This window comes from Mustelus asterias, chromosome 2 (assembly GCF_964213995.1).
Source record: "Mustelus asterias chromosome 2, sMusAst1.hap1.1, whole genome shotgun sequence".
NCBI classification, from domain to species: Eukaryota; Metazoa; Chordata; class Chondrichthyes; order Carcharhiniformes; family Triakidae; genus Mustelus; species Mustelus asterias.
In genome coordinates, this window is record NC_135802.1 from 110628609 (window position 1) to 110653217 (window position 24609).

General features: G+C 40.8%; 1 protein-coding gene across 1 annotated transcript in view; it reads left to right on the forward strand.

Moving 5' to 3' along the window:
* Window positions 1–24609, forward strand: part of dnah5 (dynein, axonemal, heavy chain 5) — a 302757-nt gene that overhangs the window by 100459 nt on the left and 177689 nt on the right. The window contains exons 24-33 of the mRNA XM_078200599.1: window positions 6593–6794; window positions 9678–9913; window positions 10515–10733; window positions 11030–11092; window positions 12572–12810; window positions 16107–16347; window positions 17767–17966; window positions 19100–19253; window positions 19486–19649; window positions 20925–21081. Of these exons, the coding sequence (XP_078056725.1) occupies window positions 6593–6794; window positions 9678–9913; window positions 10515–10733; window positions 11030–11092; window positions 12572–12810; window positions 16107–16347; window positions 17767–17966; window positions 19100–19253; window positions 19486–19649; window positions 20925–21081 (1875 nt within the window). The remainder of the gene's footprint in view (window positions 1–6592; window positions 6795–9677; window positions 9914–10514; window positions 10734–11029; window positions 11093–12571; window positions 12811–16106; window positions 16348–17766; window positions 17967–19099; window positions 19254–19485; window positions 19650–20924; window positions 21082–24609) is intronic.

A 24609-nucleotide genomic window follows, 5' to 3' on the forward strand; every position in this document is an offset into this window, starting at 1 on the left:
AAAGAAAGATCAACTCACAGCTAGGACAAAAATAAAACAAGGGGAAATAGTGCATTGTGATATACCTGGAGTTATTTATGTGTTTCCACTGATATGTCATGGATAACCATATTCTCCTGGCGCTTGCTTCACTGCCTTAGAATCTGGAGGAAATTCACCAGGGATTTTCTAAAATTTACCACAATTCTCCCTTTTTTGCCTCTCCTAGAAGGCTTTGTATGAGCTTGTACAATCTCTTGGATCAGTTGACAGTCTTTGCTCAACTTCCTTTTCTCATATTCCAACCCATTCAGTGCCACTATTATTACCTATATGATCGTTTATATTAACTAATGTTATTGGCGATGAGTTTAATTGTTAATGCATTAATGTTTTCTGTGCTCTCTATTGATAATATTGATTAGAAAAGGTGATTTGAATATTGAAAACTTACATCTTAGTCATGTCTCTGTAATGCTAATTCATTTTTTTTAGGTTAATTTAGCCAAGGATGAAATAGCAAAAAAGTTGCAAATTTTCACGTTTATTTGGCTTTAAGCTGCTTTGTCTGCAAGGAGGTTACATATGTCATAGATGAATAAATAAACTTTTGATCGGCATGGTCTCCTTCAGTATGGATGGTAATCGAGGTGTCACTACACTCAAGGCACCATTCGTAAAATATGTAGGTCCAGATTTTTGAGGTATTAATGACAGTGAAATTGGAAGCTTTCGCCGTCATAACTCCTCTGAAATTGACAGCAACTTCTGGATTTTGCATGTATGTGGATAAGTGTGGGACTCAGATATCACTGTCATTGGTTCTATGCTTCTCCAGATGGGCATTGTTGAGATTCTACCAGAATGTAATCAATTAGAAATCATTGATCTGACAAGAGCTTCTTTGCTTACACTCTGTGTGGAGAATTATATGGAGCCTGTAAGAGCGGGAAATGTGACATACTTAATTAGGCAGGATGTGAAGTTTTGTTTTCCCGACTGTGAATTGTGATGCAGAGGTTAGCAGCGTGTTTATGGCATGTTGCGCATTAGGCTGGCCACTGGTGGGGTTGTGCTTGTAATAAATTTGCATACCTTGAATACTCGTAACTGTGAAACAGCTTTTAATGAAGTCCTACATTTGGGATAAAAATCTCATAGTACTAGGTTCACAATTGTTTAAAGGTGGTGTATACCAGTCAGCTTTTCACAGCTGTATGTAAGGTCAGCGGTTTTCCTTGTTTAACTCTACATCATAAGGGAGAGAGCAGGAGAATGGCAGCTTGCATGGACGCTTTGGGCTGGCTCTGGTTAGTGTTAGCTGTTGAGCAATTGACGACCGGCTGAGCCTTCAGAGTCCTAGAATTTTAATTTTATCACATGGGACATGGTATGAAGAGAGAGAACATGAGAGAGATGCCCAGTTCTGATTACAACATCGAGAATGGAACATTGTTAACAGAATTCCAGTCTTCACCTTGCTGTCAAAACCCCATGAATAAGTTGCCCATTTTTGAATGAGGTGTAACTGGGTTTTTAATGGTGTTTTTAGTCCATAGTTACTGCTGAACATTTTCACTGACTGTAAAAAGGTTATTTCATATTTGTTGAACGTCAAACTTCTTTATATGATGAATATCACATTTATAAGTTAATTATTTTTTAAAGTGTGGTTATTTTGATATGTCAATTAAAAATATGACCCACATATTTGTCTTTTAAATTATTGTTATTAGTTCCACAGTTGCATAGAAATCATAGAAAGAAACCCTACAGTACAGAAAGAGGCCATTCGGCCCATCGAGTCTGCACCGACCACAATCCCACCCAGGCCCTACCCCATATCCCGACATATTTTACCCGCTAATCCCTCTAATCTACGCATCCCAGGACACTAAGGGGCAATTTTACCATGGCCAATCAACCTAACCCGCACATCTTTGGACTGTGGGAGGAAACCGGAGCACCCGGAGGAAACCCACGCAGACATGAGGAGAATGTGCAAACTCCACACAGACAGTGACCCAAGCTGGGAATCGAACCCAGGCCCCTGGAGCTGTGAAGCAGCAGTGCTAACCACTGTGCTACCGTGCCGCATTTGCTACCGTGTCGCATGTTCAAATTGGAGTCAGAAGTACTGTTTTGCCATCTTCGTTTTGAGAGTACTTTCATGTTCATTTGATGCAGGGTGATATAGAATACTTAAATGAAGACTTTGTGCTTCTTCATTCGACAATTCTGTTTGATCCATCATCTATAACTTGCAGCTATAACTTTTGAGAGTAAACTGCCTTCCTAATTGGCATTCTAGTTTACTTCTCGTCTCTCCTGAAATCAATGTAAAATTCAAAAACTGAGACACTGAAAAATCTGAAAATTAGATTTTATTCTCTTAAAAGACCATTTAAATTCACAATGGACTTAACTCTCAAACTGCTTCACCTGAGTCCCAGGAAACTGGCAAAACAACAATTTGGATACATCGGGAAATGGGCAAAATAAAAAAAGTGATTTAAACACAGTCAAATAGAGCATGTAACTGATTGTGCTTAGACCAATAAATATTCTTTTTGTGACTGCTCCCTGCAGAATTTCTTGAGTAAAAGTTTGCAACACAGTCTGGTTCCTTTGAAGACCTTATGAACAGATTCTGCTAAGTTACAATTGTATTTTTTTTTTATTCATTCATGGGACATGGGTGTCGCTGGCTGTCCAGCATTTATCGTCCATCCCTAGTTGCCCTTGTTCAGAGGACAGTTGAGAGTCAACAACATTGCTGTGGCTCTGGAGTCACATGTAGGCCAGACCAGGTAAGGATGGCAGATTTCCTTTTCTAAAGGACGTTAATGAACCAGATGGGTTTTTCTGACAGTTGACAATGGTTTCATGGTCATCAGTAGATTCTTAATTCCATATATTTTTATTGAATTCAAATTCCACCATCTGTCATGGTGGGATTTGAACCCGGGTCCCCAGAACATTAGCTGAATTTCTGGATTAATAGTCTACCGATAATATCACTAGGTCAACACCTCCTCAGTCATTAAAACCCAAGGAATCATTAGTTTCAGAAATGTTTGAGGTGTTCAATTTTCAAATTTTATTTAGTATTTTTGTACTTTATGCTCAGAAAAAAATAATCATGCTCTAGATTCTCTCCCTCTCTCCTCATGCCCATGATATCCACAACTCAGCATTCTTTCCTGTCTCCCATGTTAGCTGATATTGCTGTTTTCTCTCTTACATAGTTTCTTTTCTACTATCATTATCCCTCTCCTCAAGAAACCAACTCTTGTCCCCATCATCTTTGCAAATTACCAACCCACCTCCAACTGCCCTTTTCCCTCCAAGGGCTTGAATGGTTGATATAGGAACATAGGAATTAGGAGCAGGAGTAGGCAATTCAGCCCTTCGAGCCCGCTCCACCATTTAACGTGATCATGGCTGATCTTATCCTGGTCTAAACTTCACTTTCCTGCCTGCTCCCCATTGCCCTTTATCACTCTTTCCATCAGAAATGTATCTGTTTCTTTCAAATCTGTTGATTGATTCTGCCTCCACTGCACTCTGGGACAGTGAGTTCCACAGATTCACAACCCTCTGAGAAAAATAGTTTCTCCTCATCTCAGTTTTGAACCTATCTCCTCTCACTCTATATCTATGACCTCTTGTCCCACAAGGGGGAACATCTGTTCAACGTCCACCTTATCAATCATCTTTAGCATCAGTCAGATCCCCCTCATTCTTCTGAATTCCAGTGAATATGAGCCCAAGCTATTCAACCATTCCTCATGCAACAGCCCCCAAATCTGTGCCCACCTTTGCAGGAAATCCATGTTTGAATCCCTCTAATGTGCGCCAACACATTACCCAAATGGCTCTTATCCAAGTCATAAATTACATTCTATGTAACGTGACATAAGTAAACTTATCCCTCCTCATACTTCTCAAACTGTTTGCAGCGTTTGCCATGGTTGACTGCAGCATCTTCCTCCAACGCGTTACTACCATCATCCATCCCAGTGGGACTGCACTTGCTTGGTTCCATTCCTATCCATCAAATCTAGCCATGGAATCACCTGCAATGGTTTCTCTTCCCACTCCCTCAAAAAGTTACTTCGGGGCTCTTCCAAGAATCTATTCTTGGCCCTCCTTTTCTTCGCCTACATGCTGCCCCTTAGCAAATCGTCCAAAAACACATTAGTTTCCGCATGTGCAATGATGACACCCAATGCTATCATTATTATCGTTCTTAACTCCTTCACTGCCTTTAAATGATCAGACTGCTTATCTAACATCCAGGGGAAATGAGCAGAAATTACCTCCAATTAAATATTGTGAAGAACAAAACCTTTGTCTTCGATACCTGCTGCAAACATCATTTCCTCGCCATCTACTCGACCCTCTACCTGGCAATTGTCTGAGGCGGAACTAGATTATTTGCAACCTTCGCATCATATTTGACCCTGAGATGAACTTCCACGCCATCAGTAAAATCACTTGTTTCCGCAGCATTGCCCATCTTTGCTTCAGCTAATCTGCTGCTGAAACTTGCATCCATAGTTTTGCTGCATTTAGACTTGACTATTCCTACAAACCTGAGGACATCCAAAACTCTATTGCCCATGTCTATTGCCCAATGGATTAAGTCTAGTTCACACATGGGTGGCACAGTGGTTAACACTGCTGCTTCACAGCACCAGGGCCCCGGGCTCGATTCCGGGCTTGGGTCACTGTCTGTGCGGAGTTTGCATGTTCTTCCCATGCCTGCGTGGATTTCCTCTTGATGCTCCGGTTTCCTCCCCCAGTCCAAAAATGTGCGGGTTAGGTGGACTGGCCATGCTAAATTGCCCCTTAGTGTCAGGGGGACGAGCTAGGGTAAATACGTGGGGTTACAGGGATGGGACCTGGGTGGGATTGTGGTCGGTGCAGACTCGATGGACTGAATGGCCTCCTTCTGCACTGTAGGATTCTGTGGATTCTATGATTGCCTCCCATGCTCACTGATCTATGCTGGCTCCCGGTTACACAACACCTTGATTTTTAAAATTCAAATCCCTTCTTGGCCTCACACCTGATGTCTGTAATCACCGCCAACTCCACAAGGTGCCTACATACCTGCACTCCTCCAATTGTGATCTCTTGTGCACCTTCAATTTTAATTGCGCGACTATTGTTGGCAGTGCCTAGGCTGTAAGTTCTTTCCCCAAACCTCACCATCTCTTTACTTCTCTATCCACATTTAAAAAGAAAGGAAGACTTGTATTTATGTTGCCTTTTTTGCAATCACCAGACGTCTCAAAGCACTTCAGTGCCAAAAAAGTACTTTTTGAAGTGTATCTATTGCTGTGTAGAAAATGCTGCAGCCACTTTGTACACGGCTACTCCCAGAAACAGCAATGTGCTAATGACAAGATAATCTGTTGTTGTGATGTTGTTTGAGGGATAAATGTTGGCCAGTACTCTGGGATAACTCCACTGCACCTCTCCAAAATAATGCCTCGAGATCTTTTACATCCACCCTAGCAGATAGATGGGGCCTCAATTTAACATCTCATGAACATATCACACTCCCTCTGTACTTCACTGGTCAAACTAGTGCTCGAGCCCTGGAATAGGACTCAGGTAAGAGTGCTACCAACTGTCATACTGTTGACACACAGCCTCTTTGCCTAACCTTTTAGTCTCTATTGTAATATCTCCCTATGTGGTTAGATGTCAAATTTTGCTTTACAACACTCCTGCGAAGTGTCTTGGACATGTGATTACATTAAAGCTCTATATCAATGTAAGATGTTATTTTTGCTATCTTTATGCTTACAACATGTTTTGAAACATTCTGTTACAACAAGCAATTGACACTCAATTTCTCAAACCTACATAAAATATTTAGCAGCAGCTCGGATGATGAATTGATGCATTGTTTCATACTTTGATATTTTAAATCATCATATTGGCGTGAAATTTATGAAGAATAATGCATCTTGCCATGGTCTCTAAGGACTGTAGGCATCTCTCTCATTAGAGAGAGAGATTAATTTTGGCAATTCATAGCTTGAGGGCTACCACTCTGCCAATGTGGGGCAAGCAAGGAGGCAATGACTGCCATGAAATACCACAGCCAGTTTGGGGATTCAACCCCTCGTGTTGGCATCGCACTATAGCCACTTAATCAACTGAGCTAACTGTTACTCCACATGAAGAGTAATAGGTACATCAGTTAGGGTGTAAAATGAGCCACTGAGTTTAACTATGCAAAGAAAGAACATGTTTGGTTTGTGCCTTTCTCTTCTCCAGGATGTCTCAAAGCACTTCGCAACCAGTAATTATTTTGAATGTAGACTCAGTTGTTTTGTAAGCAAATGGCCCCAGCAGGGTCCCACAAAAGGTAGATATAGATGACTAATTAAAATGATTTTGGATAAACATTGGACAGGACATCAGAAGAACTCACCAACTCATCTTTGAATAGTGCCATGAGATCTTCAGTGTCCAACTGAACAAGATGGGTGGCCTCAAAATACTTTTATGTGAATTATGTGAACTCCTGGTGCAAAGCAGCAGCATTTCCTCAGCCCCTGTTTGCTAACCATATTTCTCACCTTTTCTTAAGGAGGTTCTTACTGCTCTAGAACAGTTCAAATGTTACCATCACATCTGGCAGAGAGAAAGGGAAGAGACCATTCAAGATTTTGTGAAAGGAAGCCCTCTGCTATCTGAGCTTGAGTCACAGATTATTTACTATCGGGATTTGGAGTCAAAGATCAATTCTGAGCTGGAATATATTTGTGTTGGAGCATTGGCACTTTACACTGGTAAAGCTTTGATTTGATTTATTATTGTCACATGTATTGGGAAACAGTGAAAAGTATTGTTTCTCGTGCACTATACAGACAAAACTTACCATTCATAGGGTACATAGGGGAGATGGAAAGTCTAGGGGTAGGATATGCTGTAGAAGTTGCAGAAAAGGTGCAGAGAAAGATCAACTGAATATATGGTATTAAGTTATGAAAAGTATTAACCTAATATCAAAGTTGCTTTCTTTACAGGAAAGATCTTGTGAACTTGTATTATTCTATGTATTGGTTCTCATGATAAATCTGTGATGATGTGCATGCTTTGTGTGTGGACAGTCACTGGGAATGGACATTTTAAGTGTGCTATTTCTGAAATACTGGGTGAAATTCTCCCAAAAAAATTCTAAGTGCTGAATTTGTGTAAAAATTGGAGTAAATTCCATTGCTTTCTTCAGCGGGATTTTCAAAATGAATCTCCCACACTCTGTGCATCGTAGAGTGCCCTAGCGTGAATCACGCTGAAAATCTGTGGGCAGGGCCTATTCCAGCTGGGGAGGCCGGCAGCATAGCACTGAATGGGCCACTGTGGATGCGCCGATCTGGCAGCACCGAGATCGTCGTATGTGCAACAGCCCTGCACTGCCGGCCTCCCGATTGCTAGCCAGCTCTATAACCCCACAAGCTGCTCCACCCCTCCCCTGGCCCGCTTCAATTCTTCCCCCCATCCCCCCTGATGGTCAGCCCTGATCATTGTCTTCCCTTCCTCTGCCTATGATCCCAAATGCAGAGTGGCAGCAGGCCCTCCCCACCCCCACCGATCGCTGCCAGAGGCCCCGCCCCTTGACACTGCCCAATGCCTGGTGGACAGTGCCAAGGTGCCCTCTGGGCATTGCCACTTTGCCCCTTGGGTGGTGCCAGGAGGCTAGGCTGGCAGTGCCCAGGGAGTACCCCTCCTTACCCCCCCCGACCTCCTGGGGGGGCCTCCAGCAGGCTGGGAGAATCACCCCCACTGTTCTTGGCAAATTTTCCAATCAATGGAACTTCTCTGTGTTGTCCAAGGTTCTTTTCTATTTGAAATTTCACCCATACTGATCAGTGGCATAGAAACCCAAGTTAGGTTAAGGAATTAGATGTTTTTAATTCAATATGAATGTCATTATTATTGCTGAATCCCCCATCATCAAAATTCTGGGGGTTAACCAGAAACTAAACTAGACTAAACATATAAATAATTTGGCTGCATGAGCAAGTCAGAGGCTGGAAATTTCAAGGCAAATAACTCATCTCCTGACTCCCCAAAGGCACAAGTCAGGAGTGTGATGGAATGCTCTCTACTTGCCTGGCTGAATGGTGCAGTTCTAACAGCACTCGAGGTTCAGCACCATTCATGAAAAAGCAGGACACCGAAGCATTCACTCCCTCCACCACAGGCGCACAGTAGGAGCAGTCTGTGCCATCTACATGATGCTCTGCAACAACTTGGCAAGGATGGTGGCTCACCATCACCTTCTCGAGGGCAAATAAGGATGGGCAATAAATGTTGGCTTTGCCAGGGATGCCCATATCCTAAGAATGAATAAATTTCGATCAATAAATTTTTGCTCTTTTTTTTCAGCACAACATGAGTAAGGACTTTTGCAAATAAACCTCCCCTCTTATTTTTTCCTTTAGGAATATTCTAGGTATGGGAAATTCATATTTGTATCCTGAACTATGGTAACTTCAAAACGAAAAGAAAAACTGTCTTAAATTTTGATCAAGGATATACATAGACAATCAGATTACTGCATTTTCCTTGATCTTGGGCGTGTTGCTTTTTAAAAATATGAGATAGGATCAACTTGTTTTCTGTTATTTTTGGGGAACAGGCCATTTATTTACATGCATGGGACCTTGAAATCTATTGTGCAGCCACACTTGTGCAATAATTTAGAGGCCAACTTGTGTGCAGCCTATGTGGGAACGTTCAGGTTGCTACATGGCCATGCATTGCAGAGAACTCTGGACAAGCAGAAGAAAGCTATAATGGTGAAGCAAATCCCAATATAGACAAGTACAGTTGATGTAATTAGTGTGATAAGGTTCGCAAATACAATTTCTGTCAGTGATAACAAAAATATTCAATATAAACAATTTTTAATAAACAATTAGCATTATATTCAGGTCAGTAATAGCCTGGTGAATGACAAAACAATCATGATCACCATTGACCTAAAAATAAAGCTACCCATAAAGAATTAGCATCTGTAGAGTGTAATGATGGACAGAAGTGCTCTTTTTAATGCTAGTTTTAATTTGATGCCCTCTATAAGTAATCTATGGTATGCAGCAACAGAATAGGCAGCAGATAGGTTGATCAGCCAATCAGATTGCAGAATTCTGACAGAGAGCAAAGAAAGAAGTAAAGGAAATATAAATTGCATTTAAATCGCCATGCAGAAAACAAAATAAAGATTGGAATATATACAGGGAATTAAGGGGGAAATGTGAAAATTATTACTGAGACATTTTTATATGTTCTTCAGAGGGAATGAGACACCACAGTTGAATTGTTTTCTGAGGGCCAGAAAGCCTATTCAGCAATCTGATGCCTGAGTATGAAATTGGCATTTTAGATAATCCATTCTTTCTAGGAACAGTTTTAATTTCTATTAATTTCTTTGCACTGCTGTCAAGACATCATAAAATAAATTAACCTAAGCCAAGGAGTATGGCAACAACCATTGTCATTTTGATTTGTGTTTAGAAAGAAAATCTAAATCTGAGTCTGAAATAACAGTCAGGAACCTGGGAAAGCACATGCATTCAATTGATTAGCAAGTTTTCCTAATTGTCTGAGGCCAATAGCATAGTACACACATTGTAATCAGAACATTACAAAGTTGTTGCATTTTTCAGATGATCTCAAAATGGCATTAACTTCAGAAACCAGAGCTTGGATGACTGATTTGGGTCGATACTGCAATAAAAAGTATTGCACTGAGATGGAGAATATCTTTACGTTTATAGAGGAAGTCAGCAAAAAATTGAATCGTCCTATTAAGGATTTGGATGATATTAGAATAGCAATGGCTGCACTCAAAGAAATAAGAGAACAACAAATTTCCATTGACTTCCAAGTGGGCCCCATTGAGGTAAACCTTTGTTTCAGCCTGAAACTGCATAATTCTCTTCATTTTATTGCTTATAAGAGAAAAACAATATGTACATTTTATTGCTAGAGGTTTATTTAGTCATATCAACTGAAACCTGTAAATGTATTATATCAATATTTTCCACCCAGTAGGAAAGGTAATGTAAATTTGAAACCAGCGCCATCGTGAAGTTTTGATGCAACAGCAACAAAAGTGTAATGCAATGCTGCTGTTTTAGGATGGTATCGGAGGAAGTGTATGAAGTTACATGAGGAAGCCATTCATTTTCTTCTGTGGCTGGTGAAAAGCACATATTTAATCTTCTGTTTATGCATCATTTGAAACAAATAGATTGTAAGCATAATTATTTTTCATTTAGAAGAAAGTGAACTGATGACCATGTGCAGTGACTTGTGGTTCACCACTCACCACTGCCAAATGTTGTGGTTAGAGCAGTTTTATGTGGACTATAGGGAGCATAACAAACTCTTCCATTCAACTTTTGCAAATGTTTTACTATTTTCAATTTTTTGATGTCATGTGGCAAGCTACAGCCATTATTTTAGATTGAACATGCAGGCTATTTTTGTCATTTTAATAGGAATCTTATGCAATGTTAAACAAATATGAATTGCTTGTGGCCAAGGAAGAGATAGAGAAGGTAGACACTCTTCGCTACACCTGGGAAAAACTGCTCGTGCGTGCAAGTGAGATTCAGAATGAACTAGTTGCTTTACAGCCAAATTTCAGAGGGGAACTGATCAACAATGTGCAGACATTCATAGATGACTGTGATGAGTTTTATGTGGACTATGAAACGGTAAGCTGAAATAAAAATTAGAAGAGTGAATTAAATATTTATGTTTTGTTGGCTGAAACATATGTGTATTCTTTATTTTAAGAAATATGCTTTGAAAATTGTTAACTGTTGTGGTTTATAATGTACTAGAAATATGGAGTGATTTATTTCATAACATTTTTCTATGCAAATAGGTGTAAATGTTATATGATAATTACTTGCTGATAAACATTTTGAGACCCGAACTATTGTAAGAGTTGTAAATACTTAAATGTTCACAATGGATTTGTAGTAAACTTCGTTTTTATTTACTTTAGGAAGGACCAATGGTTATAGGCTTGGCACCACAGGATGCCAGTGATAGACTTATAATTTTTCAGGTATGTTTCTCCTGTTAGGGGCATGTTTTTATGAATGTTTTACTAGGTAGAACCCACAGCTTTCTAGCTTTTATAAAATTTAATTTCATAAATCATTATGATGTATGTTGAACTAAACCCTCTCAGTTGCTAGACCAGTCCTGTAATCATTATACTGACACCTGAGTTTATAGACTATCCAAAGGATAATAAATGCTAGGGAGCATCACATTTTTACAGCAAAGTTTCTTTCTCTCCTGGAGAAATGCAGGAGGCTAACTTGGATTGTTCCCAAGAAACAGTGTTGGGGATCACAATGTGTGATAACCTATGCTGGTTCCTTCCAATACAGGCAACATGCAAACTTCGTACTGCCTGTTTATTGCCAAGATTCTATTGTGCTGCCAGACCTATATGTACTGTTGAGCAGCTGGATGACTCAGCCGGTTCCTGCGAGGCTAGCACCAACCTACATTATGACATGCTTGCTCTAAGTACTTGTTATTTACATACAGAGTCTCAGTGACCTTGTTCATGTAACAGGAGAAGGCAAGCTGGAAGTTGGAAATATTATCTGCTCCAGACTAGAAGTAATCTGGTGCAAATAAATTAATGTCCTTGGTCATCCTCACAGCCACTGAGGTGCTGTCCTCACCCTGCTCTAAGGCTGCTGATTTCCAAAGAGATGGTGGCGGATTCAAGTGAACACTTCAATAGTGAAGCAGAGATGTCACACACGATATTCCTTGCTGAGGTTGAAGTTGGAGAAATGCTTCATGAAGACCCTAGATGGATATGGCCACCTGTTGACAGCTGTCCTCCCTCTTCATCTCTTCTCTCTCTAACTAGTTTGCTCTCTTCTGTGTTGCCTCTAATCAACCTCCTTGTTCTGGAGTAGGCCAAGAGTATATAAATTACAGGACCCCTGACTGGGGGCAGATGGTCTGTGCAGAATCCCTGCAGCCAGAGTCAAGGGCTTCAGAAAGTCCCACACCACTTTCTGTAGATTTCAGCAACTTTGAATAAGAACACAAACCACCACACATGCCTACAAACATAGCAACAATCTGTAGAAATCAATCAGCAACTAACCTGACAATAGTTGGTAATGTCTTTAAGTAGCATTTGGCAGTGTGAGTCCTTCTTATGTCTGAATGCATGTTCAGCTGCACAAGGTTAAGAGACTTTTAGCTGTCAAATCAGCGTTACATACTGAACAATGTAATGATTTTCTTTCTTTGCATATTCTCTATATCCGTGCTTGTAACAACTCGAGATGGCTTCAGGTGTGATCTGCACCAGAACTGTGCATAATGCCATTTTGGTAACACAATGCTCACAGGAGCAACCAAAATATGTGACCTTGGCCTTTGCCTACATTACTAATATAGGGAAATTATTTTCTACCATTCCACTGTACAGCTCATCAGATGACTAGTATTTACTATTCGTGTGGTTTACAGAGAGATATTATATATTTTATTTAATTTTTGCTCCCAGAATCAATTTGACAACCTCTTTCGTAAGTACATCACATACACGGGTGGTGAAGAATTGTTTGGCTTGTCTGTTACTGAGTATCCTCAACTACTGGAAATAAAGAAACAGTTGACTTTACTCCAGAAGCTGTATGGGTTGTACAACAATGTGATCAATACAGTCAACAGTTACTATGACATCCTGTGGTCAGAAGTCAACATTGAAAAAATCAACAATGAGCTTATGGACTTTCAGACCAGGTAAGTATTAGGTTTTGGTGAAGCTATTCATTATTAATATATTTTTTGTCCCCTGGAAATTGTCAATGTGCCATTATTATCAATTTGCAGGTTTCTGTATATGCACAAGAGGCTTTTAAAATTATAATTAAACTAGTTATTTCTTTAGCTACAAATATTCTTGTTTTTCTTTCCTTGTCCAGAGCCTTATGAACAAATTACTTCAGTTTTACTTCCAACTTCATATCCCTTTCATCACTTGACTGCCTAATTTTGTTTCTATAGCATTGTCCACCTTTGCACTTACCTCAGGTGATCTGCTGCTGAAGCCCTTCATACATTCTTTCATCACCGCAAGACTCTTGATCAATTGGGCCAGTGGGCTGACGAATAGCAGATGGAGTTTAATTTAGACAAATGCGAGTCAGACTCACTTTCAAAAGAGAATTGAAGGACTGCTGTGTGCTCTGTTTCAAGGAGACATGGCTCACTCCTGCTTCACCAGACTGTGCCCTACAACTAGGGGGCTTCTCAATCCACCAAATGTACCGCATCACGGTCTCCGGCAAGACTACGGGAGGTGGGGTCTGCCTTCTAATCAACATTTTGGATGCATTTTGGTAGATTGAACCAGAGCAGGACTTACTCAGTTAATGGTAGGGCATTGGGAAGAGTTACAGAACAAAGAGATCAAGGGGTACATGTTCAAAGCTCCTTGAAAGTGGAGTCACAGGTGGACAGAGTGGTGAAGAAGGCATTCGGCATGCTTGGTTTCATTGGTCAGAACATTGAATACAGGAGTTGGAATGTCTTGTTGAAGTTGTACAAGACATTGGTAAGGCCACACTTGGAATACTGTATGCAATTCTGGTCACTCTATTATAGAAAGTATATCATTAAACTAGAAAGAGTACAGAAAAGATTTACTAGGATGCTACCAGGACTTGAGGGATTGAGTTATAAAGAGAAGTTGGATAGACTGGGACTTTTTTCTCTGGAGCGTAGGAGGCTGAGAGGTGATCTTATAGAGGTCAATAAAATAATGAGGGGCATAGATCAGCTAGATAGTCAATATCTTTTCCCAAAGGTAGGGGAGTCTAAAACTAGAAGGCATAGGTTTAAGGTGAGAGGGGAGAGATACAAAAGTGACCAGAGGGGCAATTTTTTCACACAGAGGGTGGTGAGTGTCTGGAACAAGCTGCCAGAGGTAGTAGTGGAGGCAGGTACAATTTTGTCTTTTAAAAAGCATTTAGATAGTTACATGGGCACGATGGGTATAGAGAGATATGGGCCAAATGTGGGCAATTGGGATTAGCTTAGGGTTTTTTTTAAAAAAAGGGCGGCATGGACAAGTTGGGCCGAAGGGCCTGTTTCCATGCTGTAAACCTCTAAGACTCAATTACTCAAATGCTGTCTCAATATCTGCATCCTCCATCCTTTATAAATTGAAGCCTGTGTTGACATTCTTGTCATTCACCCCAATCCTTGCTTACTTGCAACGGCTTACCATTAGTTAGCATCTCAAATCCTTTTGTTACCTCACTCTTCCCTATTTCTGTATGCTCTTTTCAGCTCTACTAACCCTACTGAGCTCTCTGTTGAACTAACTCCATCCTATTTTCATCCACACTGAGTCTTGTCCTATTATTCTGGCAGTCTTCAGCAGCATACATCCTACTCTCTGGGATTCCCTACAAAAAGATCTCTTCACAGCCTCTCCTCTCTGCTGTCAAGTCCTCTTTAACACCCTCTTCTTGGGACAAACTCCTGGTCACTCATTGTAAGCTTTTATTGGCTTGGTGTCCATTTTCCCCTGTGTCACTGAAACTAAGACATGCTTACTTCAAAAGGATTATAAAATGTAAGTAGTCATTATTGAGACACAATAAAGATGGCTGATGTGGCAATTAAAATGTCACAGTACATTAGTGTATCTTCTAGGAATCTCCATGATATAATTTATTTTGAAAATGAAATTGTAATTAGAATGAGCAGCACTATACTTTAATGACAGGCAGACTTTGTCCTCTAATTACTCACCATAATAGTGAACAAATGGATGATTTGGAGAGCTTCAGAAATGCATGTTTGCTCCTTTTTATTTGTAGCCTGGTGGCAGGATAATGCTGCGATGAATCTAACAATACAGCTGAATAATGGGACAAGCTGGCTGCACTTGTATTTCAGTTTCTGATTGATGAGAGCTACATAGCTGCATTCGGGATATGTTGCTGTTTATATATATATATATATATTTTGGGCAACTCAGAGAATCTATTTTTAAGGCAGGGTCTCAGAAGTCTTAGATTTATTTACAGCCCGATGCTGTTCAAATTTTTTTCTTCTCGATGCCATTTTCCCAGCTGCTGCCGCTGCAAAAAATATACACATCCCATTGACCAACATGTAAATTTATTGCCATGGTCTTTGTCATCAATCAGGCCAATATTGCCATCTTTGATGTTTCAGTGTCAGTAACATCTTACAATATATTTTCAAACAAAAATAAATTGACTTTCTCTTAGATAATGCAAGGTAATGATTTAAATTATTTCAGTAAAAAAAATCCTTACTTTTTTAATTCTTTCATGAGATGTCGGCGTTGCGAACAAAGTCGGTATTTATTGCCCATCCTGAGTTTCACTTGAATTGAGTAGCTTTTTAGGCAATTTCAGAGTCAGCCACATGGCTGTGGAGTAACATGTGGACCAAATCAGGTAAGAATGGCAGATTTCCTTCTCTAAAAGACATTAGTGAATCAGATGGGGTTTTTTTTTGCAACAATCAACAAAGGTTTCATGGGCATTATTTGACTTTTAATTGCAGATTTTTTTTTGAATTCAGATTGAATTCATCTTTCATGGTGGGATTTGAACTAGGTTTCCCAGAGGATTACCCTGACTCTCTGTTTACTAGCCCAGTGGCAATATCACTATGGCACTGACTCCCCAAATAGACTCCTGTAAGGTACATTGATCGGATAGTTGAGAGCAAACTTTAAGGTAATTTTCAATATTTGGATTCTTGGCAAGGTGCTTTGCCTCTCCATATTTGGGATGAATCCACACAATTTTGGAAAATCTTGTAGGCAGAAGCCCACATTTCTGATCTGTGCTACATCTGACCACAAAGTACTTAATATTAGAACTCGATGCGAAGCATGATTGTTCTCATATCCAACACTAACCGCTAGTTTGATCATCTAAAAAATGTATATATTGGCTGTGATCGTTTTAGTAGCAATCTAAAAATACAAATTTATTTTGAGAGTTCCTGATCCTACAATTTGTATTTCTGTTATTTTTCTTGTACCTCAGGTGTCGCAAGCTTCCTCGTGCTTTGAAAGAATGGCAAGCATTCCTGGATCTGAAGCAAACTATTGATGATTTCAATGAGTGCTGCCCACTCCTGGAGCACATGTCAAACAAAGCTATGATGTTACGGCATTGGAAGCGAATTGCAGAAACCACAGGGCACAACTTTGATGTGGAAAGTGAAACTTTCAAGTTGAGAAACATAATGGAAGCCTCAATACTGAAATACAAAGAGGAAATTGAGGTATTTGTTGTATGTTTAAAATGTGGAATGTTTTTATAGGATAAGCAGCCTTAGGAGAGAATGATATGAGTATCTAATTTTGCTGTGATGAAGCTCTGACAAAGAGTCATCCAGACTTGGAAAGTTAGCTTTGTTCTCTCTCTCCACAGATGCTGTCAGACCTGTTGAGATTTTCCAGCATTTTCTGTTTTTGCGTGGACCATGAAACCATTGTTGAAAAACTTTTGTGGTTCACTAATGTCCTTTAGGGAAGGAAATCTGCCACCCTTACCTGGTCTGGCCTACATGTGACTCTAGACCAACAGAAAAGTGGTTGACTCTCAAATACTTTCTGAAATTGGGGACAGTTAGGGATGGATAATAAATGCTGGCTCAGCCAGCAACACTCAGATTCTCTAAATGCATTTAAAAAAAACTCCGGACCTCATATGAACCAATATTTATTTTTTCCGTTGTCTCTGCACTGTAAAACCTTCTTTACTCTATTCACCTCTTTACTATATGAATGTGGAGGGGGATGTTGCAGAATAATTTCACTGCTACTCTTTGTACAGAAGTTTGCTTTTAAAGCTCAAATGGGATAATGACTTAGGCAACTGGACTTCCTTGCTCTGTGTTATCACTGGTAAATGGGGATAGAGCAAAATCAGGATTTATCTTTTCCACTTCAGAATTGTCAATTACCTGCTGTGTAGCTGTTGGCATATGGAAGCCAAGCTTCACACTTCAAGAAGATATTTGAAGGAATTTCCCAGATATTGTTGGCTGCGCACTAACCCTGGTTTACGATAGCATCATGAAGCACTGGGGTTAAGGTCAGGATTGTACAACCCTGCGGTGGCCCTGGCCATGAGCTATTTAATTCTACATTTACTTTTGTGGGAGGGGCCATAAAATCCTGGCCTATATTAGCCACTGGTGGTTTGTGGTCTGGAGAGACCAGTGTGCTAACCTGAAAATCTCATTAAGCTGAGTCATTTCTCACCTGCAGTATAATATCTACAACCACCAACTGTTTGATCATAGAATCCCTACAGTGCAGAAGAAGGCCAATCAGCCCATCGAGCCTGCACCAACAACAATCCCACCTAGGCCCTATCCCAGTAACCCCATGTATTTACCCTGCTAATCTCCCTGACATTAAGGGGCAATTTAGCATGGCCAATCCACCAAACTGGCACATCTATGTATTTCCCTTATCCACTTAATTTCCATTCTTCTTAAATGCACGTTTTTTAAAATTGACAATATAACCTGAAAATATAATTATTTATAATTTATTATGTTACTTGAATAATATTTTATTTCATCATGGTGATTTCAATATTCGCATGTTGTTTACTTGAAATTCTTCACCTACAAGCAGGATCTTCCAGTTAAAGCATCGTGACAAGAGCCCCCTGTTTTTGTTCATTGCAGGATATTTGCATTAGTGCAGTGAAAGAAAAAGACATTGAGCAGAAATTGAAGCAGGTTATAGCAGAATGGGATAGCAAAACATTCACTTTTGCTGGCTTCAAAACGCGTGGTGAACTTCTGCTGAGAGGAGACAGTACATCAGAAATCATTGCCAGTTTGGAGGACAGTTTGATGGTCTTGGGTTCACTGCTGAGTAACAGGTTAGCAGTGCACAGATGTCTTATTCATAATTTTGTCTCAAATTAGTTGTCTATTATAAAAAAAGATTTTCACAGTTTAATTTAGACTTTTTTTTTTAAACATTACGTAACAGCCATCATCTAATTGCTGCTCAGCTCGAACTTTATCCCACTCCAATGCTTCTCCACATTTCACGCAGGGTCTTCTGAATCCAACTTTCACAGAAACGCAGAGTATAGTGTTCCTCCAAGAGCTCCCTTGCAGCACTGTAAAGTTAGGTTGGGGGATGGCGGGGAGACAGGGCAAGCCCCCTTTATATGGTATTAGCTGCTGTCTAGTGTGAATGTTAGTAAGTGGGTGAGTGCTTAAATGAGTAAATGGATAGGGAGGCAGGATAGGTAGGTGGGTGAAGTACCAGGTGGATAAGGTGGTAGGTGAGGTGGCAGGTGGGTGCAATGGTACTTGGGTGAAGTGGCAGATGAGTGAGTTGGTAGGTGAGTGGGTTGGTGGGTCGGGTGAGTTGGGTCGGGTCAGGAGATGTAGTTGGTTGGGGGTGCTGGGGTTTGCAGATTTGGCTGGGGGTTGGTCAAATGGTCAGGCTGGTAGCATGGCTGGAATGGGTAGTTGCGGCAAATCAAGGGGTGGGATCGGAGAGAAGTAGTTGCGAGATCGAGGAAGGGAAGAAGTCAGGGTGTTGAGGGGGAAATTGGAGGGTCAGTGTGAGTGATTTGGGTGTCAATTCTGGAGTTACCCATGTGTTAGCTGAATTTAAATGTGTGTTAACATTTCCTGGCTATCACAGCAAGTGCATCAAAACAGTCTGAAGTCTCCAATTCTAACTCGGAGTTGGAGACATTTGCAGAAAGTCCCGGGGAGCAAGGATATTGCCTAAAACTGCCCAGGCAATTCCCGTGTAGGTCAGTGCATCAGAACTTCCACAAGATCCCAATGCACATCTTGGGTCATATGTCCGTTTGCCAAAAATCTGGAGACTGGAAGGTTTGGGCCATTGTATGTTAATCCTTCTAATTTAATATGCATATTTTCTTAATATTGTTGATAAAATGGATGGCATAGGAAAAGGGAAATTGGACAAACGTAATTACTTTTGGATGCATTCCTTTTGATTGTGTTGTGTTTTGTTTTATGTCAGGTACAATACTCCTTTCAAGGCACAGATTCAGAAATGGGTCCACAATCTCTCTAACACGACTGATATTATTGAAAACTGGATGACTGTACAGAACCTATGGATTTATTTGGAAGCTGTTTTTGTTGGTGGAGACATTGCTAAGCAACTCCCAAAGGTATGGAAGTGGTTGGATTGAGATTTGTTTGAAGAAAATCGATCTGGTTCCCAAGGTTGAAACCAATTCCCAGGCTTTCTCCTGTCAAGATGAAATTCCACTTTCTTTGGAAGCTGGAATATCAAAGAGCACTGAATGGTTTATCTGTAATATTGAGAATATTGTGCAGGAATGTGGAAATGACAGAGTTATTGAATCTTTATTTTGAAATTTATTTTTTTCTTTGATACAGGAAGCCAAACGTTTTTCAAATATTGACAAATCTTGGGTGAAGATCATGACTCGGGCACACGAGACTCCAAATGTAGTGCAGTGCTGTGTGGGTGATGAAACCATGGGCCAGCTTTTACCACATTTACTGGAACAGTTGGAAATCTGTCAGAAATCTTTGACGGGGTAAGACTTCAACCCAATGAGCTGCTGTTAGCTGCACTGGCATGGGCAAATCTGTTTCAATCAAACTGATAGAGGCCAAATTTTCAATTTTGAAATCCGACTCAGTTCTTTGAAAGGCGCTGAGTTTAGTTATATTTTTGTTTGTAATCCTGTGAATTTTTTGAGCCCACATTTGTGTTTTTGCAATATTATCTGTAAAATTAGTTTCTTTAAATTTAAAATTTTGAATCATAGAAATACGCTGTACTGCAAAACATTTCTATTAGTTTTTTAGTTAAACTAAAGCCTCTCAACTATCAAATTTTAAACCTTATGGTGTGAGAAGCAGAAGTTAAATGTTATGGTTGGTTTTGTCTTCCCGTCCCTATTTTGCTTGTTCTTCTTTTGATTGAATGTTCATTTATTATCTCCATAACTTCAACGTTCTTTATTGTATTTTGAAATCTTGAAAACAGCCATTCGCTGGTTCATTCCTCGGCATTGCCTTAACCAATCTGAGTCAAGCTGGCTATTTTGTATTTTCAAACAATGCTTCGCAGTTAACATTCATTCACCATTAACTAGTGCGTTTTCCATGGCAACGACTCTATCAATCAGAGACCACTTGCCAATCAATCAGCACTTTCTTCTTATACAGTATAAAGTTGTTGTTTCCCTTGACATTGGTATTCTTGTCATTGCCTTGACTGAGTACAAGATGAAAAGCTTTGACAAAATTTCATTTTTCAGCTATACTCAAAAGTCCTATTGTTAGACTCTGGATTTCATTTGAAAAGAGATATGCTGTATGTAGTTATCCAGCTTGTGACAACTAACATTGATGTTGAATTCCTGTAGGCGATAGTGCAAGACTGTTATTAAAGTTTCAGACATTTGTTATGTGGCCTGTAAGATGGTCATTTCTATTGCATTGAGTATCAGGTGGGATGTATATGAGGCAATCAATTTTGAGCCAGTGTCAAAGATAAATTGATATTCCATTCCCACTTTACCTGATTTTAATAAAACTGTCATTTTTTAATGAATTTGGGCATTTGTAAACAGCCTGTAATTTCACACTGGAATAGATATTATAACTTTAAGCTTTTAACCAAATCACAACTTATACAATGTAGTCGATGGGATCCTTGCAGAAATCCAAATACTGCAACATTTGGGACATGTGCAGTCACACTTGGGGGGTTCATCTTGTGCGTCTGAACACCACTTGACCTTGACAAGAGCTTGGATGTGAATTCTCATTGTTTTCACTTTGTTTATCTTGTTGTATTCCAGGTACCTCGAAAAAAAGCGGCTGTTATTTCCTCGGTTCTTTTTTGTATCTGATCCAGCACTTCTCGAAATTCTTGGTCAGGCATCAGATTCTCACACTATTCAGGCACACCTGTTGAATGTTTTTGACAACCTCAAAACTGCCCACTTCCATGATAGGGTAAGGTAAAGAACAAGGAAGTTAATTGATTAATGCCCTTTTATCTTCAATATTAAAACGTTGTATTTAATTTCCCATTTAATTTAAATTAGGACAATAAAGGGCAGATTCTTCTTTTATTGTGCTTGGGCACAAATGATCACCTGGCAGCACATAAGGAAAATCAAGTGGAGGATAGCTGGTGTTCAACAGAACCTGCTAAATTTCTGTCAATTCATTTAAACATGTACAGCTGATATCTCAGAAAATTGAACCCTATATCACTTCTGGCACTGGAGGAGGTGCAGAGGAGATTCACTGGGTTGATTCCGGAATCGAGAGGGTTGGCTTCTGAGGAGAGACTTGAGTAGACTGGGTCTATACTCATTGGAATTTAGAAGAATGAGAGGAGATCTTATAAAAGCATTTAAAACTATGAAGGGAATAAATAAGATAGAAGCAGGGAGGTTGTTTCCAATGGTGGGTGAAACCAGAACTAGGGGGCATAGCCTCAAAATAAGGGGGAACAGATTTAGGACTGAGTTGAAGAGGAACTTCTTCACCCAGAGGGTTGTGAATCTGTGGAATTCCCCGCCCAGTGAAGCAGTTGAGGGTTATGGTGAGTGAGCGGATAAGTGAAGCTGAGTCCACGAAAAGATCAACCATGATCTTATTGAATGGCGGTGTAGGCTCGAGTGGCCAAATGGCCTACCTCTGCTTCTAGTTCGTATGTTCCTATGTTCTTATTAAATGAGAAATCTTCCCTAGGACAGGAGCAAAACTCCAGGGATCAATCCAATTTGAAATTAATAATCTCTCAATTCATTTCACAGCACTGTGAGGAAGCAATGCTAACCACTGTCCCACTGTGGGGTGGCATGGTGGCACAGTGGTTAGCACTGCTGCCTTCTGGCCTTGGGTGACTGTCCGTGTGGAGTTTGCACATTCTCCCCTTGTCTGCGTGGGTTTCCTCCGGGTGTTCTGGTTTCCTCCCAAGGTCCAAAGATGTGCAGGTTAGGTTGATTGGCCATGCTAAATTGACCCTTAGTATCAGGGGGATTAGCAGGGTAAATACATGGGGTTGCGCGGATAGGGCCTAGGTGGCATTCATGTCGGTGCAGGCTTGATGGGCTAAATGGCCTTCTCCTGCACTGTAGGGATTCTATTAGATTATTGGGCTGCTGAGAACAGTTATGTTGATTTGAAGTTGTGTTATGATTCCTGTAGACAGCAATGACTTTTAAAAAGATATTAGAATTCCAGTGACCGATTAAAAATATCACACCAGATTTCAAGTTTTAATGCTTTTACTATAATAAACAAACTAAAAGCAACATTGACTAACATTAATTTTGTGGGCAATTCTTAAGTTAAATTCCAGAAATGATCCCCCATGTGACTTTTTAACATGACCAACAATCCCGGACCACAGGTATACTTACTGTGTCTCTTAAGTGGAGATTCCCACCTTTAGTCAAAGTTAGGTAAATCTTCCAGTCCTGCTTAACTCCTAACAAACTTGATCTTTTCAATCTGAGTATGTGCTCCCATCTGCTTTCTGCATAGTGAATAAGACTGTGGGTCAAATTTCTCCCAAATTGCATTAAGTGTGGGGGTGGGTGTGAAAAATGGCATTCTACCTGATTGCTGCACTGGCAGGTTTTCATGCTGTGTTGTCCACTTCCTGCTGCATTAGTTATACAGGCATGGGAAATAGGCCAAATCAGGATACGGCCTCTGATTCCCTCACCCTGCCGTGAACTTACTACCTCCTCACTTGGGCACCATAATTAAATGGCACCCAAGCACAGCTTTTTCAATGTCTGCAGCCCAGGATTAGAACAGATGAGAGAGATGGCCCCAAAAGGGAAGAAGACAACTTCACGCAAATTCAGTGACCCCCCTCTCTGGAACACCTACTGATTGCAGCCGATGCCCATCACAATGTCGGCACGGCACGGTAGCACAGTGGTTAGCACTGCTGCTTCACAGCTCCAGGGACCTGGGTTCGATTCCCGGCTCGGGTCACTGTCTGTGTGGAGTTTGCACATTCTCCTCGTGTCTGCGTGGGTTTCCTCCGGGTCCTCCGGTTTCCTCCCACAGTCCAAAGATGTGCGGGTTAGGTTGATTGGCCATGTTAAAATTGCCCCTTGGTGTCCTGAGATGGGTAGGTTAGAGGGATTAGTGGATAAAATGTGTAGGGATATGGGAGTAGGGTCTGGGTGGGATTGTGGTCGGTGCAGACTCGATGGGCCGAATGGCCTCTTTCTGTACTGTAGGGTTTCTATGATTTCTATGATTTCTAATGTCCTTTATCCCATGATGGCCAGAGGAGGTCTACTAACTTCACCACTCTGGCTTGGGAGATGGTGGCAGTAGTGGTCAGTGCTAACACAGCACAGAAGAGGTCAGCCACCCAGTGCAGAATAAGGATGAAAGATCTTATCTGTAAGTCAATCATCTTATCGGCCATCACACATTCCCTGCCATCTCGCAGGATGCTTTTCTAAGGACCTCACCATTCACTCTCTCTCAAGCACACACCCTCATATCTTCACCTGACCTCATATCATCTGGAGTTTGCATCTTCATCTCATCCATGGCTGTACTCACCACCCACCTTTGTCAGGTATTTTTATTACCTGTACTGGTATGCATCCTACTCACACTCTCCATCTGTCTTTATGCAATAAAAGCTCGCACAAAATCGAAGGGAAGAGGTCTCAGACTAGGGATGGAATTCCCAACATCAAAGTCTTCACTCCCTACAAGAACTAAGCTATCATGCTGGCCAGAGGGAACATGGACCATGCTTGCTGCAACGGTGGTTATATGGAAGCACACTCCATAGATGAAGGGTCTTTGATGGCAACATATGCACTAAGTGGGGGAGGGACCATGGTGTCACATCTGATTGACAGCTGGACAACCCATCATAAAAAGGAAGCATACAGAAGAGATGTGAAATGGTGCAATTCCATTTATATCTGTATACATGATGTACATGTTGCGAACACCTGTGCCATTATCATGCTCCTAATTGTTGTTTACTTTCCTAACCTTACCATTACATCTAGGTTCTTCTCTGATGTCCACAGTGGAGGTGGAGGCAGCCTGTTGACTTTTACGTCCTGTTGGCTGTGATGGCTTTTGCAGACATCCTCTGGAAGACCGAGACCTGGAGGGTCCCAGCTTTGGGTGTCATGCTGTGGAGCAGGTGCACCTTCCTCAGCCTGTGGAGCTGGAGGCTATGGGTCACAGGAAGAGGAGATTGGAATCAGTCAGACAGCGCCAGAGTCACTTAGGTGGATGACTTCAGGATGTCCAGCTGCTGTCCTCCTCCCTATGGGTGCCTGAGGGCTCCTGGCTGACTCCTTGAGAAGGGGAAGCTAGAATGACATCTAGGTACGCCACCACTTCTCTCAAAGCCACTGCTGGATGCCACCAATGGTTACAGTGATGTAGTGCTGCTCCTGCAGCAGTGCAGGACTGATGTCCTGGACCAAGGTTTTTGTAGAAACTGCTTTCGTATAAGTGTTGACCTCAGTG